The sequence below is a fragment of the Marmota monax genome, unplaced genomic scaffold (genome assembly GCF_021218885.2).
Source record: "Marmota monax isolate L192 unplaced genomic scaffold, Marmota_monax_Labrador192_F-V1.1 WCK01_AAM20220418_F8-fsc00159, whole genome shotgun sequence".
NCBI lineage: Eukaryota > Metazoa > Chordata > Mammalia > Rodentia > Sciuridae > Marmota > Marmota monax.
The window spans coordinates 1,410,172-1,428,771 of record NW_026694999.1 but is presented as its reverse complement, the minus strand read 5'-3'; the positions used below and the strand labels follow the sequence as shown (position 1 = coordinate 1,428,771).

The window sequence follows — 18,600 nt, the reverse complement described above, 5'->3', positions numbered from 1 at the left end:
AGTTCAAAGCCAGCCTCAGAAACTTAGTGAGGACCGAAGCAACTCAGTGAGACCCTGTCTCTTACAAAAAAAAGAAAAAATGACTGGGGATGCAGCTCAGTGGTTACATGCCCCTGGGTTCACTCCCCCGTACTAAAAAAAAAAGCCACTTTAGTTTTTCCCTTAATGGCTGTCACAATTTAAATCCTACTTACATACATATAAAATAGAAATATTTTAAATTTATATTTAGAAATGGACTGATTATAATCTTTACTTATTCATTCATCACACAGTTAGTGGATGGCATTCCTATGTATATTTGTGTTTTAAAATTCTCATCACACCCCTAGACTATTGCCTTGTCCCAGAATGCAGAGGAGCAAGTAAACATAGACTGATTTATTATAGGAATAACTTTAAGTCTCCTTTTGTAATTAGTAGTCCTTTTGCGACTTAGAAGGGTGGCCCAGTAATAATAGTTATTTGCAATATTTCTTATACTATAATTGTAGTAGCTTGTTTTTGAAAGCAGACACATATATATCTTCATCTACAGACTGGCATTCACATGAAAAGACATGAAGCACAGCTTAGTTCTATGGATAACTGAAGAAGCAGATTTTGACTTTTCAGTGGTATTCAGCAAAAAAAATAAATAAATAAAGCCACCCAATATGTGCCTTAAACATGGGATTTGTTTAAGTGTGACACCTATACACATTCTTAAAGTATATATTCAGGTTTCTGATACTGACAAGAATGTCTTTTAGTATCACCTAGAGTAAGTTCCTAATAGAAAAGCAGTACTTGGAAGAAATAAGTAAATAAGAGAAAAAAGGGGTGAATTATTTCTTATTGATAGGAATTTTGCATTTTTTGAAGCATGGAAAAAATGGAATATTCTGCATTGCCTGGAGTCACAAAGATTCCAAAAGAATAGCAACCTGCAGTGGTGATGGGTTCTGGTAAGTACTGTGTATGATATTATGAAATTATCCTAATTATGAAAGACCCAGTTGATCATTCCAATTGTGTATCAGTGAGATCTTATTTGTATAGCTATACCAACTATCATAAATATTATTTACAGGTCAGTATAGGCACCTACTATATTGCTGTGTTTTATCATTAACAAATAACAATCCAATGGTATTTTAAAAATGAACCAATCATTTGCGTGCTAAATAAAGACGTTACATGAATTACAGCTAAAAGACTGAATTGCCTCAAGGAAACTTGAAGGACTCATCACATTTTGGGGGAAACTTTTGATCATTTGGGGGGAAGTAGTTCAGGAGACATCAAGTGCTCTAGAAAGTTGTTCACAGTTTTGTAGATTTATTATTTATAAAAGTTTAAAACATCTTTGTCAGGAGAAACATGGTGATGTAAGTGAGAAGTTCATTTTTTTTTAAAGGAGCTAACTTCATTGATCCTGTTTTTCAGAAATGTTCTTTCTTAATTCTGTTAAATCCCAGTAAAAATTAAATTTTTATGTAAAAAAAATACAAAACTACATAAGAATTAACTTGATATTAAAACTTTTTTTAAAAAATCATATTATGCTACCTTTGGCTACTTGCATAGTAATCTTTGACAGATATAGACACTCAGGGTTGCTAAGAAGACATAGAAGTTTGTCTTGTTGGATTTTTCTAGACTAAATCCAAGTTTCCTATCCTCAGTTTTGAATTTTAATAGAGAAGACAAAAGCTGTGTAAACAAAGGATTCTTTACCAAGAAGTTAAAATTCTTAGAATTAATAACATTAGTTGATGGATTTCATTAAAGGAACTATTTACAAATTGGAAGATGCTAAACTGCAAAAGATACACATGAGAATTTTTGACTAAGCGATACATCATTAAGTTTGTCATGTATTTTCAAGGCATTAGTTATTTGATAAATGCCATATTCAGTAACTAAACATTTCTAAGTCTTCTTCACCTGACTCACTAGGAACCCCAAAAGTTTTGGGAGACCTAATGTCATTTAAGAGTGTCTTTTCCCTTTGGAACTTATAATACTTTAATTTACACAAAGCTTTTCCCCCCTAATGGAATTGATATTCCTTGCATTGTGACAATAATAGAATAGGGTACTAGAGCTTTTTAAAATAATTAAATAATGTAGACTCCTTTACAGGAGCTAAGAATTAGGGGTGTTCTCTGAATATCTCATTATATAACTGAGAATATGCTATCAAAATGTTATAACTTATAGGTCTTAGTGTAATGGTTATACAACCATCTTTATAAACGAATACTATAAATCTCAAACCACCTAATTATGAAGCTAAAAGTCTAATGCCCATGTTAGTTGTATCATTATATTTTAAAATGTATTAAGTTATATTTTCCTCAACTAAAAAATAATTCCCCAAACAAATTTATCACACTTAATTTGCTTCAAGTGAATTACCATAATTAATATTATCTGTACAGATGTATTTGTAACTGGCAATATTATTTATGTAGTACTTTTTTTTTTTTAATTTTTTATTGTGGGTTGTTCAAAACATTACAAATTTCTTGACATATCATATTCCACACTTTGATTCAAGTGGGTTATGAACTCCCACCTTCACCCCATACACAGATTGCAGAATCACATCAGTTACACATCCATTGATTTACAAATTGCCATACTAGTGTCTGTTGTGCTCCGCTGCCTTTCCCATCCTCCACCCTCCCCCTTCCCCACCTCTCCCCTCCCCTCCCCTCCTCTCTCTCTACCCCCTGAGTACTTTTAAATGTTTCTTTTAATTTGCAAAAACGCTTCTATCCTAGAATTCTATCTTTGAAACTTACAATTTTGACTTTGTTCTCCCAAATAATGTATTTAGAATGTCCTTTTCTTATTAACAAATTTGCAAAAATGCTTCTATCCTAGAATTCCATCTTTGAAACTTACAATTTTGACTTTGTTCCCTCAAATAATGTATTTAGAATGTCCTTTTCCTATTAACATGTGATAATGAATTTCAGTATTATCCGAACAATTGATGGTAAAGTACTACACAAATACAAACATCCAGCTCCAGTGTTTGGTTGTGATTGGAGCCAAAACAACAAGTAAGTGTTTTTTTTTCCTGAAATAAGTAATAATCTTATATCACAGATTTTAAATTACCATGAAATTTAGTTTTATTTCCATAGATAATACTCGTCTCTCTTTTTTGATATTTCCCTGCCTAGAAAATGAGAAAGAGCTTTGTAATTGCTAATTTATTTTAGCTGTTTTTATTTCATAAAGTTTTTACATGGAAATTCTGATTTACTGCTCTCAAGACAACTTTCTGATACTTTGGAAAAAAGCATACTTCTAATAAGAAAAATAGAAATAAGTCCACTCTATGTGTGGCTTCTACCATAGAAATGTGGTCCTTTCTCTAATTTCTTTTAGGTATCTCTGCAATGGTATTGTTCCATCATGGCTTCCTATTGGTCTTCACCTCAGGTTAATGGCTCTGCATTGAGTAATTTCCCAAGATGCAGAACTTAAGTGGATGGGTTTTTTGTTGTTGTTGTTGGTGGTGGTGCTGATGGTACTAGGGATTGAACCAAGGACCTTTTGCATGTGAGGCAAGCACTCTACCAACAGAGCTATGTCCCCAGCCTCCCAAGTTGGATGGTTTTGAAAAGGCATCATTGCTTAAGAGCTGAGTATATATTATGTAAAAATAATGCAAGACTTAAAATTAAATCCAAGTAAAATTTTACTAAAACTAGACCTTTAACTCACTTCACTTCAAGAATTTTGTGTTTCAAACCACTCTTTGATATGATATGGATTATATTTAAAAATCCAAACATTTGACATTTGTCAAATATCATGAATTATCTTATTTTTTTTCATACTACATGTGGGAAATATATAGATAAATAAGAGCCAGATGCAGTGATGCACACCTGTAATCCCAGAAGTTTGGTAGGCTGAGGCAGGAGGATTGCAAGTTCAAAGCCAGCCACAGCAACTTAGCAAGGCCCTACACAACTCAGGGAGACCTTGTCTCAAAATAAAAAGGGCTGGCTGGGGATGTGGCTCAGAGGTTAAGTGCCCCTGGGTTAATCCCTGGCACAAAAATACTTAAAGCTTTATTATTCTTGTGTTCTGAATCAAATCATGGTATGATACAAAACGACTGCCATGTGTATTTGTTCCAGTAAATATTGAGGAATTTGTTAGCATCTTGTTAGGTTATACACAAAATAGGCTGGTGACTAGCACATTCCCCACTGAGCCATAATTCTTGCCTCTTTCTACCTTATAAACTCTCAATTTTCAGAAGCCATCAATGCCTGTCATACTCTTTACAAACATCCCCCTGCCACTAAACTGATGATATTTATTTGCATTTTCCTTTACTCTTAGATGCCCTCAAAAGTCTTCTAAACCAATTCCAGAATTTACATTTTTGTTACCCCTTTTCCCCAGCCACCTCTGTTTGCTGATATAGCAGCCATTTAAAATATAGATCTAAGAATCCATTCTACTATTTAAATCCTTCAATAGTTTCCCAATAATTACAGGATAAAATGCAAACACTTAGGCCCTATGAGGAACCACTATAAATTGGGTTTGGTGTACTTCATTAATCTCATTAATGAAGCCTTGCCCCCCCCTGCTCCCTGCATCTACTCACATTAGCTTTCAGTTCTTTGTATTGTCCAGCTGATTTTCAGCTCAAGGCTTTCACTGAAGCTGTGCCTGTTAGCTAGGATTCTACTTCCCACCACACTGTACATACCACACACCCCACCTGGGCTGGACAAAGAACTGCCACCTATCCTTCAGCTCTGAGCTCAAAAACTTTTTACAAAAAAGTCTTCCCTGACCTCAATATTTTGTGCCTTTGGATTACTTATTATAATAAAATTGGATTTTGAATTGTGTGATTGTTTGCATATTAACTATCTCATATTCTATAATGTAAGTTCCGTGAGATAATTCTGTTGTCTATGTTTAGCAGAATATTATTAACAAAACACTGGGTTGCAAAACTTTATTGTCCTTTGAAGAGATAATGTTCAATAAATATTTGTTAAATATGAATAGAATTACATTATATCTGAATAATAAAATAGTTCAATAGAATAGCTCCATATTCTTATTTGTCTCTTTTAAGCATTTGGGCAGTTGGAATAAAAATTAAATTTTCAGGCAATATAATTAGTTGTTTAAGAAACACTGAGAAAGGAATTTTTTCTATACTGGGACAGTTGCTGCAAATGAGCAGTTAGCATAATTATATATGATGTTTTTATATATGTAAGGTTTTAGTCTTCACAAAAGAAGCAGACAATGATTTCTTTAGAAATTAGAACTATTGTACATTTTTTAAATTATTAGTAGAGAATAATATCAAAGTTATCATATTTTAATGTTCCATGGATGACATTTCAGAGACATGATTGCCACTGGCTGTGAAGACAAAAATGTGCGTGTCTATTATGTAGCCACCAGCTCAGATCAACCATTGAAAGTCTTTAGTGGACATACAGCAAAAGTTTTTCATGTTAAATGGTCTCCCCTGAGAGAAGGAATTCTTTGCAGTGGATCTGATGATGGGTATGTATTTTTGGATTCTAATTTTCTAGTACTTAAAATCATAAACATATTTCCCAGAGATGCACATATTTATATGATCAAATTATATGTGGGTATACTTTAAATTTGCGCTTAAAAAGCAGGCAGCTAACAACTAAAACTAAATTCAGTAAAAAAATGTTAAATTCTTTTATGCTTATGGTATCATTATAGTCATGGCTTTTATTTTCTTGTATATTTTGCTTATTATGAATGCTTATTTCTAGCATACTGGCAAGAAAATAAAAACAAATTTTAAAAAAATACATAGGAAAAGGGAAGATCTGAAAAAAACTATAAAATATTAAGAGTTTTTAATAATGTTCTTATGTTTGATATGAAAAACAGCTGTATTATTTCATCAAGAATGGAATAAAAACTAATCATAAATTTTAGCATGAAAAGAACATTTTAGAAATGAAATGGACTTAACATTTTTCTCTAGTGGTGGCAGTTTCTAACATTTTGTCCATATTTTATATTCAAAAAAGATACATTTATACAGAATGGTATGTTTAATCATTACTTGAAGATGGGATAAATTTGCGTAAGAAAAAATCTTACTTTTTATCAGTACAAGTCAGAATGCATAGTATCCATGGGTTTAAAATTAAATAATTAAGCATTTTCACCTTAAATTTCTGGCATAAATTCAAATTTAATAGAAGAAACAATTATGAGGTTTTGTGGTTTATTACTTAAAATATTATTTCAAATATGGTTATTATTTAAAAGTGAATATTATTTATGAAATTATTCCAGTCTCTCAACATAGACTTCAATGTCTAAATTCTGTTCCATATGGAAAAAGGCATAATATTAATTATTATCTAAGGATTATTTTCAGAAAGACAGCAGTAAGCATTTTACTTATTTATGGTAGTGAAAATTGAAAGGCTTTAAACTAAGATTATTCCATTAGTATTAACTGTTTATATATATAATTGTTATTCCTCACTAAATTTATCTAGCACTTTTAAATAAAGGTAAAAATGTAAGGAAACTATTAATTACTAATGTATTCAGCATAGCTCACAAATACTATACCTCATCCTGGGAATCCTAGACAATTCTCATGTATAGTGGGACATATAAAAACCTTTCTTATGTTCATTCAGAAAACATATATGATTTCAAAACCTGATTCCTTTCATGAAAGGAAGGACCCCATTCTAGTGAGTCCCCAACAATAGCATTTGATTATTTTGATGGAAATCAATTGAACATATTCTTATCTATGAAAGCATGATAGTAAACTGTAAATATTTAAATGTTAACCTATTAGGAAACTAGCACCAAAACTTGTAGGTTATAATATGTTCAGATATACATTCATCCCTGAGTATTCATAAGAGATTGTTCCAGGATACCACATGCACACCAAACTCTGAATATTGAAGTCCCTTATAATCTATGGACATGTTCCAATTATACTTGAAGTCATGTCTGGATTGCTTACAATATTCAATATACTATAAATATTATGTAAATAGTTGTTGGACTGTATTGTTTAGGGAATAATGAAAATTAAAAGTCTGTACATGTTCCATACAAATGCAGTTTTAAAAAAATATTTTCTCTCCATACTTGATTGAACCTGTGGATGTAGAACCAATGGATATGGAGAACTGATTTTATTATCTCATACTAGGAAGATGGGAGAATGAAGGGAGCCTTTTTATATAAAGTACAAAGATATGCTTTAAAGAAATAAAAGTACATATTGTATCTCCCTTATAGTGCAGTATAACCTTTGACATACCAATATTTTGATATTGTCAGGTTGGTATAAGTTAAAAACTTATTAGCATTTGGAGGTCTTAGGTTGATTTTGAATTCAAACTTTGATTTCAGTAACATTTGTACTTTGTGCAATTAGTAGATCCAAGTAATATCATGAACCTACTTATATTTAAATTTTTACTTGTCTGAGATTGATTCCACATTGACCAAGAAAGTTATTTTACTGACCCCCAGCCATGAAGGAATGATTTACTATTTAGGTAAAAGCATAAATTTATAATGATTTTTCAGATAATATCCATCATCATATATGTATTTTCATGATATGCAAATAATTTTAATGTTGTGTTTCTGTTATCAGTCATAGTTTATTTTCAGTTATATCTGTTCCGGATATTTCATTTTAAGAGAGCAACTTTTTCATATATAAATTTTAAAGCAGTATATTTGATATTTATTGCTTTAAAATGACCAGTAAAAATCAAAAAATAAAAAAAATGTTGGAATAAGATAACTCTGGCACAGTTAAATGTTCATTTTCCTCTACTATAACAAAGAGAATTGATATATCTTGATCTATAAAATGCATTTCAAATCTGCTAATAATCATTATGATTCATTAAGAATGTTAATACTTTGGATAAATTATAATTTGAATTATATACACAATATTCTATTTTCAGTTCTGTTCGAATCTGGGATTATACTCAAGATGTTTGCATAAATATTCTTAGTGGACACACTGCACCGGTGAGGGGATTAATGTGGAATACTGAGATTCCATATCTACTAATATCTGGCAGCTGGGACTATACTATAAAAGTGTGGGACACTCGGGAAGGAACTTGTTTGGATACTGTATATGACCATGGTGCAGATGTGTACGGTAAAGAGTTTTTCATGTATTTGTTATTTTGATACATTAATGATGCTTATAATTTCTGAGTAGTATGATATTTGTAAAGAAGTGTTACAGCATTTCATTTTGGAAAAAATTCTCATTAGAAAATGTTTTTATTGAAAGATTAGAATATTTAAAAGAAAACTGAAGAAATTGTCAGAAATTATCAGAAGATGATTATTGTTAGCACTGTTTTTCTCTCTCTGCAGGTGTATGTTTCTGTGTACACACACATATGCACACACAATACATACATATACCCATGCACATATGTGCATATCTGGGTCAAATTTTCCCTCTTGCCTTCCTATCATTTCAGAGTTAAGTTGCAGAAAAGGAAATTAATAGTAGAATAGATAAAACTCACTTAGTCATTCCTCTATCTGGGGACACTAAGGGAAATTTTTAAAACATATACCACCAAGTTTTTTAGTACAATTGAGCTAAGTATAGAAAATCAAATTACTTATCTTTTGCATATCATTTTATTCTCTGTTGTATTAGTTAAGGAAAGAAATTCCTTAGAAAAAGTATCCCAAATCCGGTTATTCAGATCTATATGCTTTACCTCAGTGGCCTTTTAGCTGAGGCAATGTGGGACTGCGTGTAGGGGAGAATCCTATTTTTGATATTCTCAATTGAGATGTCTTCAATTCTGTTTTCATCTTGTTAACTAGAACTTTAATCTATCCTTCTGTTAATTCATAGATACCATATGCCCTGTTGGTATTACTGTATACTTGCTGCTTATCCAAATGAAATATAATTTCAGCATTTTCACACGGGACTATTTGTTTTCTAATAATTATTTAATTTTATATTCATATTATAGAATATACTAATAATTTATTAAGTCTTCTATTATTGTCAGCCATATTAATTAAAAACAAGTTGAAGTTTGATTCTGATAATCTTTCAGTTATTCACCTTCTTCATGACTTCTATTCTGCAGATATTTTAAGAATCAACTATAAATAAGATTTTTTTCCCAATGTTTACTTTAGTTAAAACAGGTTTATATTTTTCCATCAGGTTTAACATGCCATCCAAGTCGCCCCTTCACTATGGCTTCTTGCTCCCGTGATTCTACAGTGAGACTCTGGTCATTAACACCTTTAATCACTCCTTTACAAATAAATATTCTGGCAGACAGATCTTGGGAAGAAATTATCGGGAATACTGGTATTGAACATATGCATGCATTTAATTTTATTTTTAAATGAATTTTTATTTTCAGATAATATTTTATAGGAAAATTTTTTTCTCTCTTCTTCAGATTGTGTCATAGAACAAGGCACTCCTCCTCTGTTGTGTGGTAAAGTGTCAAGAGATATTAAACAGGAAATAGAAAAACTGGCTGGTAATCCTCGAGTGAAAAAATTAAGATGGTTTTCAGAATGTTTATCAGTAAGTATTATAGGAATTAAGTGTGATCCTTTAGACAAAATTAATCACTGTGGCTATTGCCAGTAAGTTGTCACATATTTAAATTCACCATCCCACTTCAGTGGACCCCTTTTAATAAAATCTCTACATTATAAGAAAGCAAATATGAAATCAGAAATAAGTGAGATAGTATGTACTTATTATTTGGCTAATTTCAGTATAGATAATCTGATTTACAGTATTTTTGAAGATGCAAAATGCTGAAAGGATTTTTGTTCACCTTTTTATCTTTGGTTATTCTATATCAACATTTTAGCCTCCAGGTGGCAGTGACAATTTATGGAACTTGGTGGCTGTGATAAAAGGGCAAGATGATAGTTTACTTCCTCAGAGCTACTGCAAAGGAATAATGCATTTGAAGCACCTGATTAAATTTAGAACAGTAAGTAAAGTATGCAAATATAATATATTCAAGCAACTTTTCCTTTTTCACTATTAATGTAGGAAAATTACATTAATATACATAATGTAATTAATCACATTATGTATTATATGAGTATCTAATCACATTAATAATTATTATATTATGTGTTTTATGATTACTTTAATCATAGAAATTATATTCATATTTATATGATTAGATTGGTAAACTAAAATAAATGAACACTGAGGAGATAAATCTTCTGTAAAACCAATCATGAGAGCATGAATTATTTGAGAACAGATTAAGGTACCCATATTTTCATAGGTTGAATCTCATGACATTTTTAAGGTCACTTAAAATTCCTTGAAATGCCTTATCTTTCTGCAATTACAAGATTATTGTGACACAATAATAATAATAAGTACTATGATTTTTAGCCTCAGAGGATCTAAGAGACTGTATGCCAACATATATTGTATTAAAACTGATCATATTGGAGATTTAATGAATTTTAGTAGAGGATTATTAACTAACTCATAACTAGGGCAATATGTAAGAAAGTAACTAGGGCAATATCTAGTATCAATAACAAAATCTATACAGGGTCAGGAAAATAGAGATATATTATTTTTAATGAAATATCAGCAATTAACTATTAGAGCATGGAGAAAATCATGTTAGGAAGGTGAAAGAATTATTTTCATAAGGAGGAAGCACTTTCTTCAATCACAAACTAAATACCTAAAGACTATAGCTGAAAAATCTATTGACAGTACGGGGGTCAAAGACAGCCAGTGATTTTTTTTGTTTTCATTCAAGATTTTTGAATTTTTATTCAAGATCTCTATCAGTAGTATGTTATTTTAGACTCCCTTTGACCCCCACTCTTTCACTTACCTACAATACCTGGAGAGTATTAACAGGATGCAACTTCTTTCCCACACCACACTCCCATGCACATGCCAAAATATTATGTTTTTAAAAGTATCATATTTCATTGAAAAACATTATTTTTAATATTTAATTTCCAATGCTATGTGCTTTTAAAATGTCTGGCTCTTATATAACAAAATTTTAAAATTTTTGTTTTCTTTTAATCAGTCTGAAGCCCAAGAACTAACAACAGTCAAGATGTCTAAATTTGGTGGTGGTATTGGTGTACCTACTAAAGAGGAAAGACTGAAGGAAGCTGCTGAAATACACTTGAGATTAGGACAAATTCAGAGATACTGTGAACTTATGGTTGAACTTGGAGAGGTAATATGCCATTAAAACAAAATTATTGAGTTTAATATAGTACTCTAAATATTAAGAATACACTTAATACTAAGTATTCAAATATGAAGCTAGTTTTTTTCAGATCCAGCTGATTTCCTAGCAGTCTGATATCAGCTATATATCCTAGGACAGTAGTTAACAAAGTGAGTTATCCAGGCTAGCAGCATTTACATCACTTGGTAGCATGCACGTCCTACCCCCGGCCTACAGAATCATAAACTCAGGGGATAGAGCCGGATAATCTGATTTTGTAAGCCCTCCTGGTTGTTCTTATGCATGCTAAATTTTCAGAACCACTGCCATGAAACCCCAATTGCCTAATTTGCATGCAGTAAAATCCTCCTTCTAATAAACTCTGTGGTGACTAAATTCCACGCTGACAAGAAGAGGGGTTTTCATTGAGGATCCTCTGATGAAGAGTACTTAGAAAGCATATCGTGATTTTTATAGAGGACTATTTCAATAGAATAAATTTTTCAAAAAATGTTTGAATGAATCTATGCTATTAAAATTCAGGACAATGGTTACCTTTAGTAGGTGGGTAGTGATTAGAATGGAACAGAGGCTGGAGTGCTTGTTTCTTTGATCCTGGGTACAAGTTGTATGGTAGATACACTTTGTAAAAATTCATTGATCTTTTCTCTTTTCTGTAAATATATTTTAGCTCAACAAAAATTCTCCACCTACCTACTCTGCTAAAACAAATGTTGAAATGGTGTGGACCCAATTATCACTTTCACAACCTCTAAGTTAGTTAATTTTGTAATTATAAGGTGTGATTTAAAGACTACTTGGAAATAATATAAAGTAAAACTAAACAATGTAGTTACGTTAAAATATATCAAAATCAAATTTAACTCACCTTTTTACTTTCCCACATATTTAGAGGCAATTAATTACTACTTGAAATAATAAAATATATCATTTAATATATTCAATAATATTTTCAATATTATTAATATGTTTAATTTAGAGTAATGTAAAAATTTTATTATCACATAAAAAAGTAACTTTTGAGTCAAATCTTTAACAGCACATTACTAAGAAGAAAAATCTATCAAAAGGAGAAAAGGAATGAATGAGTTTTGGTAGAACAGTATAATTCTTTACTTTTCCAAGTGTGTGTGTGTGTGTGTGTGTAATTTTACACTATCTTAACTGAAAAACTTTCTCAACTAGGTATCCCTAAGAAGCTTAATAATTTATTGTTGTACAGATTCATTGATGCTCTTAAGATTCATAGAACTGTTTATAGTTTTTTTTTTAGAAATATGGGTGTGCTTGTAACTGTTTATAATCACCTCCTCAGGAATAATCTCTATTTCAATAAGCTTAATCTCTATTTCAATAATCTCTATTTCAATAAGATTTCAATAAACTATGGGTGAAGAAAACATTTCATCTTTTCACTTATATTTTTTATTTTGTTATTGTTCTTTCAAGTTATACATGACAGTAGACTATATCTTGACATAATTATACAAACATGGAGTTCATCTTATTCTAATTTGGAGCCCAGTCATTTGTTTGTACAAGATGTGGAGATTCACTGTGGTGTAGTCATATAGGTACATAGGAAGATTAAATGAGATTGACTCCACTGTCTTTCCTATTCCTATGCCCCCTCCCTTCCCTTCATTCCCCTTTGTCTAATCCACTGAATTTCTATTCTTCCCCTACTCCTCACTGTGTGTTAGTATCCACATATCAGAGAGAACTGATATGTTTTTATTGAAAGAGCTTGGTGGATTCAAAGTTAATAATCTATATTCCAACATTTTTCTTCCATTTCCCCTACTATAATAAATACATTTCTCCTAAAACTTATTATAGGGTACCTTTCAGGTAACATGATTTTAAATATGTATTTTCAGAAATGAACTATTTAAAAGTCAATGTTATCTTAAGTTAATTACTAATTTTTAAGGCTTCATTGCAGTAGAACTCCATTATTTTGGAAAGTCTAATTAAGTGAAAATTTTGATTCATGTAGTGATATTTCAGTATATTTTCTCTTCATCTCCTTTTAGAACTTGAATTCAGAAAATTTCATATTTTCAAATTAGTCATAATTGGCCTTAACTGAATAATGAGCTCCTCAATAGCAGTCTAGTTTTTAAAATAAGACAAACATTATTGATTATAAGGATAGAAATGAGAATAAATTTTATAAAATGAATATGAAAAAAATAAAAAGAGAAGTAAATGGTGTATTTCTTCAATCAAATAATGTTAAAATTAAAAATTTCAGTATTATTTTGAATATAAACACCATAGAACAAATTGTTTTGGTGTTGTGTTAGAATATGAGTTACAATATTTTCTATACACCTTAGTTACTATCTTTTCATCTCCTTCCTGTCTCAATTTTGCTTCTTCTAGCCCTCCTTCTCTCTTTCTTTGTCTCTAGGTTTGTGATTGGATTTTCCCTGTTAAATACTAAAATTTCACAGATTTTATTTTACAACATGGTAATATTTAGTCTGTGTGGAATGCATTAGATAGAATACAAAAATATTCCTGAAAATTCAAGAACTCTAAAAGTTCTGTATTATAAATATGAATTCATTTAAAACCCTGATATAAGTATAATCAAAATAGGTATGTTTTTATCCTTCTTGCCTGTGATCCTAGTGGGACAAAGCCCTGTCAATTGCACCAGGGGTCTCTGTGAAATACTGGAAGAAGTTAATGCAGAGGTAAGACCAACTGTCTGCATCCACATAGATGTTTTAAAATCATATGCTAAGGATGTGTAACTGATGTGATTCTGCAATTTGTATACCGGGTAAAAATGGGAGTTCATAACCCACTTGAATCAAAGTGTGAAATATGATATATCAAGAACTATGTAATGTTTTGAACAACCAACAATAAAAAAAATCATATGCTAAAATAGAAGCAATATGTAAATGTGGTAGTGTTTCTTCAGATTTTTCTCATGTTGTCTTATTTAATATATGAATTTTTCTATCTACTTATAAAAGATTAATAAATTGGTTACAAATCATTCTGATATTCTTATATTTGTCCTTTCCTCTGATGAAGACAGAAGACAAATTTCCCCATATAAATGAAGGCAAAGGCAAACCAGAAAACATGCTTACTGATTAATATCACTATTGAAATAAAAGTAAAAAGATTTTCTGAGGGCTATCAATATAATATTCTATTATTTGTAGAATCTAATCTACAGTCTAGTAGGAGACATTGAATTCTGCCATTTCTTCTCTGGTATAAGGAAGGTACTGATGATACAGAATGGATTGACCACCGAGAAAACGTACCTAAATGTCCTTGTTTTAGAATGCTATAAACCAGCAAGATTTTTTCTCAGGTGGATCCATTTCCTAGGGTTGCTGTAACAAGCTGTCACAAACTGGATGGCATAAAACTGTAGAAATGTGTCCTTCATGGTTCTGGAGGTAAAAAGTCCATAATCAATTTGTTGGCAAAATTGGTTACAACTGGAAGCTCTGGGGAAGAATCAGTTCTTTGCTTCTCTCCCAACTTTTGGTAGCTACCACCAATCTTCAGTTCCTCATGGTTTATAGCTTTAAAACCAGTCAAAGGATAAACATGAAATCCAGAAGGATTTACATATTTCCCTGGGAAAGTAGACTGTTCCTCAGCACCTGCTGCCCCAAAAGAAAGCTAAGCAATAAGCTGACTCTCATTTTCAGACTATAAGCTCCCAGAATCACAGATATTTATAGATTTCTCTACCCTCAAAACATACTTGTGAAAGTTACTGCTCCCACTTACTCATTAATAAAGTCTGGACAGCAGCAGAGACTTATTTCATAAAACACTGTTTCAACCTCAGCAAAAGCTTAATTTTATGCCATTTAGGAACTAAAAGGGTGTTAAGATAGCTAGAGTACAGAAGCCAGCATTGGGCGTGGCGCCAAGTGAAAGAGAAAAAGGTAGTTAGGAGCTAAATGTTTGGGGGTTTTGTAACATGTTAAGCTTTTTCTTTTTCTTTCTTTCTTTTTTATCCTATGAGCAACTGAAGACATTAAAAACTTTAAACAGAGTAGAAAGTGACCTGATCAGAATTTCATTTTGAAAGTTCACACAGGCTAAAGTATCAAGAACAGATTAGAGAAGGTCAATAGCAAATATGAGGAGACGAGTTGAAGAGCATGAGAACAATCATGTCAGGAGACAACAGTGGCACAGTTAAATGGTAATGGGGGAGAAAAGTGGAAAAAATTGACATATATAGGATTTAAAATTAGCTGGACTTGGTAATAGTGGTGAGGAAGGTGTCACAAATAATTCCTCAGTTTTAGGTTTTGAAACACTGTTGCTATTCACTGGGATTTCAAAACAAAAAACCAACAACCCCCCAAAAGTGAAATTTAGGAGATTATTTCATTCAAAGGAGACATAAGATCCTTAGTTCTCTTTGGACATGATGAGTTATAGATTCCTTTGTGATTTTAATAGGAATGTCAAATAGATAATCTTGATTCGGTAACTCAGAATAAATCTGTACAAATGGAAGGTATCCTTAACTTTAAGAGCTGCTTGGCCAGAAAGGAGACTGAGACAAGATTAGAAGGGGCTAAGGGAGGCAATGGGAGGGAGGGGAAGTTGCAGATGGGAATACAGACAACGTTTCCAATTGTATTTCATTGATCTTCATCAGTAAACACCCGATTTTTTTCTGCTCTTTACTCCAAATAATGGGCATAAAATGATCTCCCCACAAATCCTGAGGTTTATATTTTATAGATCCAGCCCATTCAGGCCGTCACGTAGAGAGTTTGATTGGAACTCTCTTGACTCTGCTTCCAAAATGTCCAGGAGAGTAGAGTATTTTCTAAACATCTACTATGAGGAAATCAGGATGAGAAGTAAAGGCTGTTGAGGAGTACCCAGTTGAGTCTATGAACTAGAGATGGTTAACTGGAAGTTAGATGAACAACATGAAAATTATCTCCTCTATCAACCTAAAGATTAGAAGTTAAACTTCAGCATATTTAAAATGCCAGCATAAATTATATATACCAGTTTAATCTGGAACAAAACTTGAGTTAAATTTTAGGATAGAATGAACTAGATTGATCATTGAGAAAATATTTAGGACTCAGGGAGACAGATAGTGATGAGTACGGAAATACAGATACACAGAAACAGATACATGTATACCATTCAGTATCCAGAATCATGATCCCTGTTTTCCCCTCATATGTCTGGAATATTAATTTATCTTTAAAGATCTTTGCTTGGGTTACTTACAGTATTTTGCATTTTATTATCAATATTTATTATCCTTTTTAATACTACTTCAACTTAAGAGGCTCTCTGTTCATTGTTATTCTTACTAAAACACATAAGATTCTGTCTTTACGTAGACATCCACATATTTGATTAATCCAATTGAGAGTAAATATACAGTCATATTTCCATTTTACAACTTACTTTCAAATACATTGTTCATTTTAGTAAATGATTAAAATACAATGAAAATGTAGTGTTATAAGGCTAAATATATATCTGTAGTATTATCTTATATAACTTTTATGTCTTCTATATGTGAATTCATTATAAAATCTGTATTTCTTTAAATGATGTCCCCAAAAGCTTTATGAAATTTGCTACAAATTTTAGACATGATTTCAGAAAATATCAGTCCAACTGAAAACCTTGAAATTAATATTTTGCTTTAATTTAATATAGTATAATAAAAATTTTATTTTATTAGGAGAGCTGACCAATTAATCCAGGAAGATAAGGATGATGTCATTCCTTACTGCATAGCCACTGGTGATGTGAGAAAGCTAGTAAATTTTTTTATGTCAAGAGGTCAGCTTAAAGAAGCTCTGCTTGTTGCACAGGTAAAACCTCATAAATATAGCAGCCACATACTTTGGTGGGTGGGTATGAGGAATGGAGAATATTGTTCTCATAGGCAAGTGGTTGACAGTCATAGATAGCTTGGTTTCAACTCACCTCCCCAGCCTTCTGCTTCAACATTTTTATCATACTATCTTTGCTGTGGTCATACTGAACTTATTTTAGATTTTTAAATAGGCAGGCATCTCAGAACTCTGAACTTTTCACATGCTGTTCACTGTGATATACCATGTATTTGAACAACTTTTATTTAGTAATCATTTACTGGAAGCTTCAAGTTGGTATTCACAATGCAGTTACATTTTATTTATTTTCAAATTCTAAGGTTCTTTCCAAATCATATAAACTTTCAACATGATTTAAATGTAATTTTCTACAAACAATATTTTTAAATTTGTCAGTTATATAGCTAAACATTAATTAAAAGTTTAATTAAACCCCCTAGGCTGCATGCGAGGGGAATATGCAAAACTTGCATGTTTCTACACCTAAAGGAGCTTCATATTCTGATGATATCTACAAGGAAGACTTTGATGAGTAAGTGATTTACTCTTTATTTTGGGTCAGAATTTTTTTGTAGTTGGTTTTCTTTAGAAGTTTTTGAGGTTATGTAGCACATCCTTCTTTGAGGACTTGCTGCCTTATGATCAACTGCATTTCTCACATGGAGTTCCATGACAGCTTTTATCCCTGGATAATTAAAAAAATGTCAGGCATGTAGACACAATCTACATGCATTTTATGTAACTTCCAGAAAAGTAGCATGCATTTCAGGAGAGAGAGAGAGCAATTAAAGCACATAAATACTTTAAAAACTGATTGAACCTGTTGGGGAGGACAAGGTAGTAAAATAAGGTATGCTGTTTATTGATGATTCACTGTAAAGTGAGTATATGTAATATCCCCATAGTGTCTATAATCCCATGATGCTAGTATCAGTGTGTAGAATAGAATAACACTTATTCCTCTTTTAAGTAGGATGTCCATACAGTTGGTTATATTATAAAAGAAGCAGAAATTAGAATTTTTCACCCTTAGTCTATCTTTCCCACCCCCTCTATTGGTGCCTATTATGGACCTCGACAATAAGATAATTAAACTTTTCAGACTTTCAGAAACTACAGAAGGATCGTGAAATGTTAATGAGTAGTAATGTGCTGGGAATCATGTAGTAATTCCTGAATCTTTGCTCCTATTCTCTGCCATTTTAAAACTTGGCATTTTAAGACCTAATATAACACAAGTCATATCTTGGGCATCACCTAAATTTTGAAAAAATTCATTTCAACCTGTGATTCTTCTAAAGCTAAACATTATACATGTGAGTCATAATTTACCCATTAGAGAATGGAAGCTTTAAAAATCAGGCTTTTCGTCTTAGAGTTTAGGTGCTAAGGCTGGAGAGGACGACCAGAGCATATATTTGGAGAGA

The 18,600-nt window shown here is 31.6% G+C and overlaps 1 protein-coding gene across 7 annotated transcripts in view; it reads left to right on the top strand.

The window, feature by feature from the left end:
- Positions 1-18,600, top strand: part of Wdr17 (WD repeat domain 17) — a 96,641-nt gene that overhangs the window by 62,292 nt on the left and 15,749 nt on the right. For 5 of the 7 annotated variants that reach the window (XM_058573670.1, XM_058573668.1, XM_058573671.1 and 2 more), the window contains 12 exons: positions 865-947; positions 2,970-3,056; positions 3,388-3,441; positions 5,389-5,553; positions 7,998-8,200; positions 9,248-9,397; positions 9,492-9,622; positions 9,918-10,043; positions 11,127-11,282; positions 13,938-14,002; positions 17,017-17,149; positions 17,614-17,705. In XM_058573670.1, coding sequence (XP_058429653.1) covers positions 865-947; positions 2,970-3,056; positions 3,388-3,441; positions 5,389-5,553; positions 7,998-8,200; positions 9,248-9,397; positions 9,492-9,622; positions 9,918-10,043; positions 11,127-11,282; positions 13,938-14,002; positions 17,017-17,149; positions 17,614-17,705 — 1,445 coding nt within the window. The remainder of the gene's footprint in view (positions 1-864; positions 948-2,969; positions 3,057-3,387; positions 3,442-5,388; positions 5,554-7,997; positions 8,201-9,247; positions 9,398-9,491; positions 9,623-9,917; positions 10,044-11,126; positions 11,283-13,937; positions 14,003-17,016; positions 17,150-17,613; positions 17,706-18,600) is intronic. The other 2 variants (XM_058573672.1, XM_058573669.1) reach the window with 1 other exon arrangement.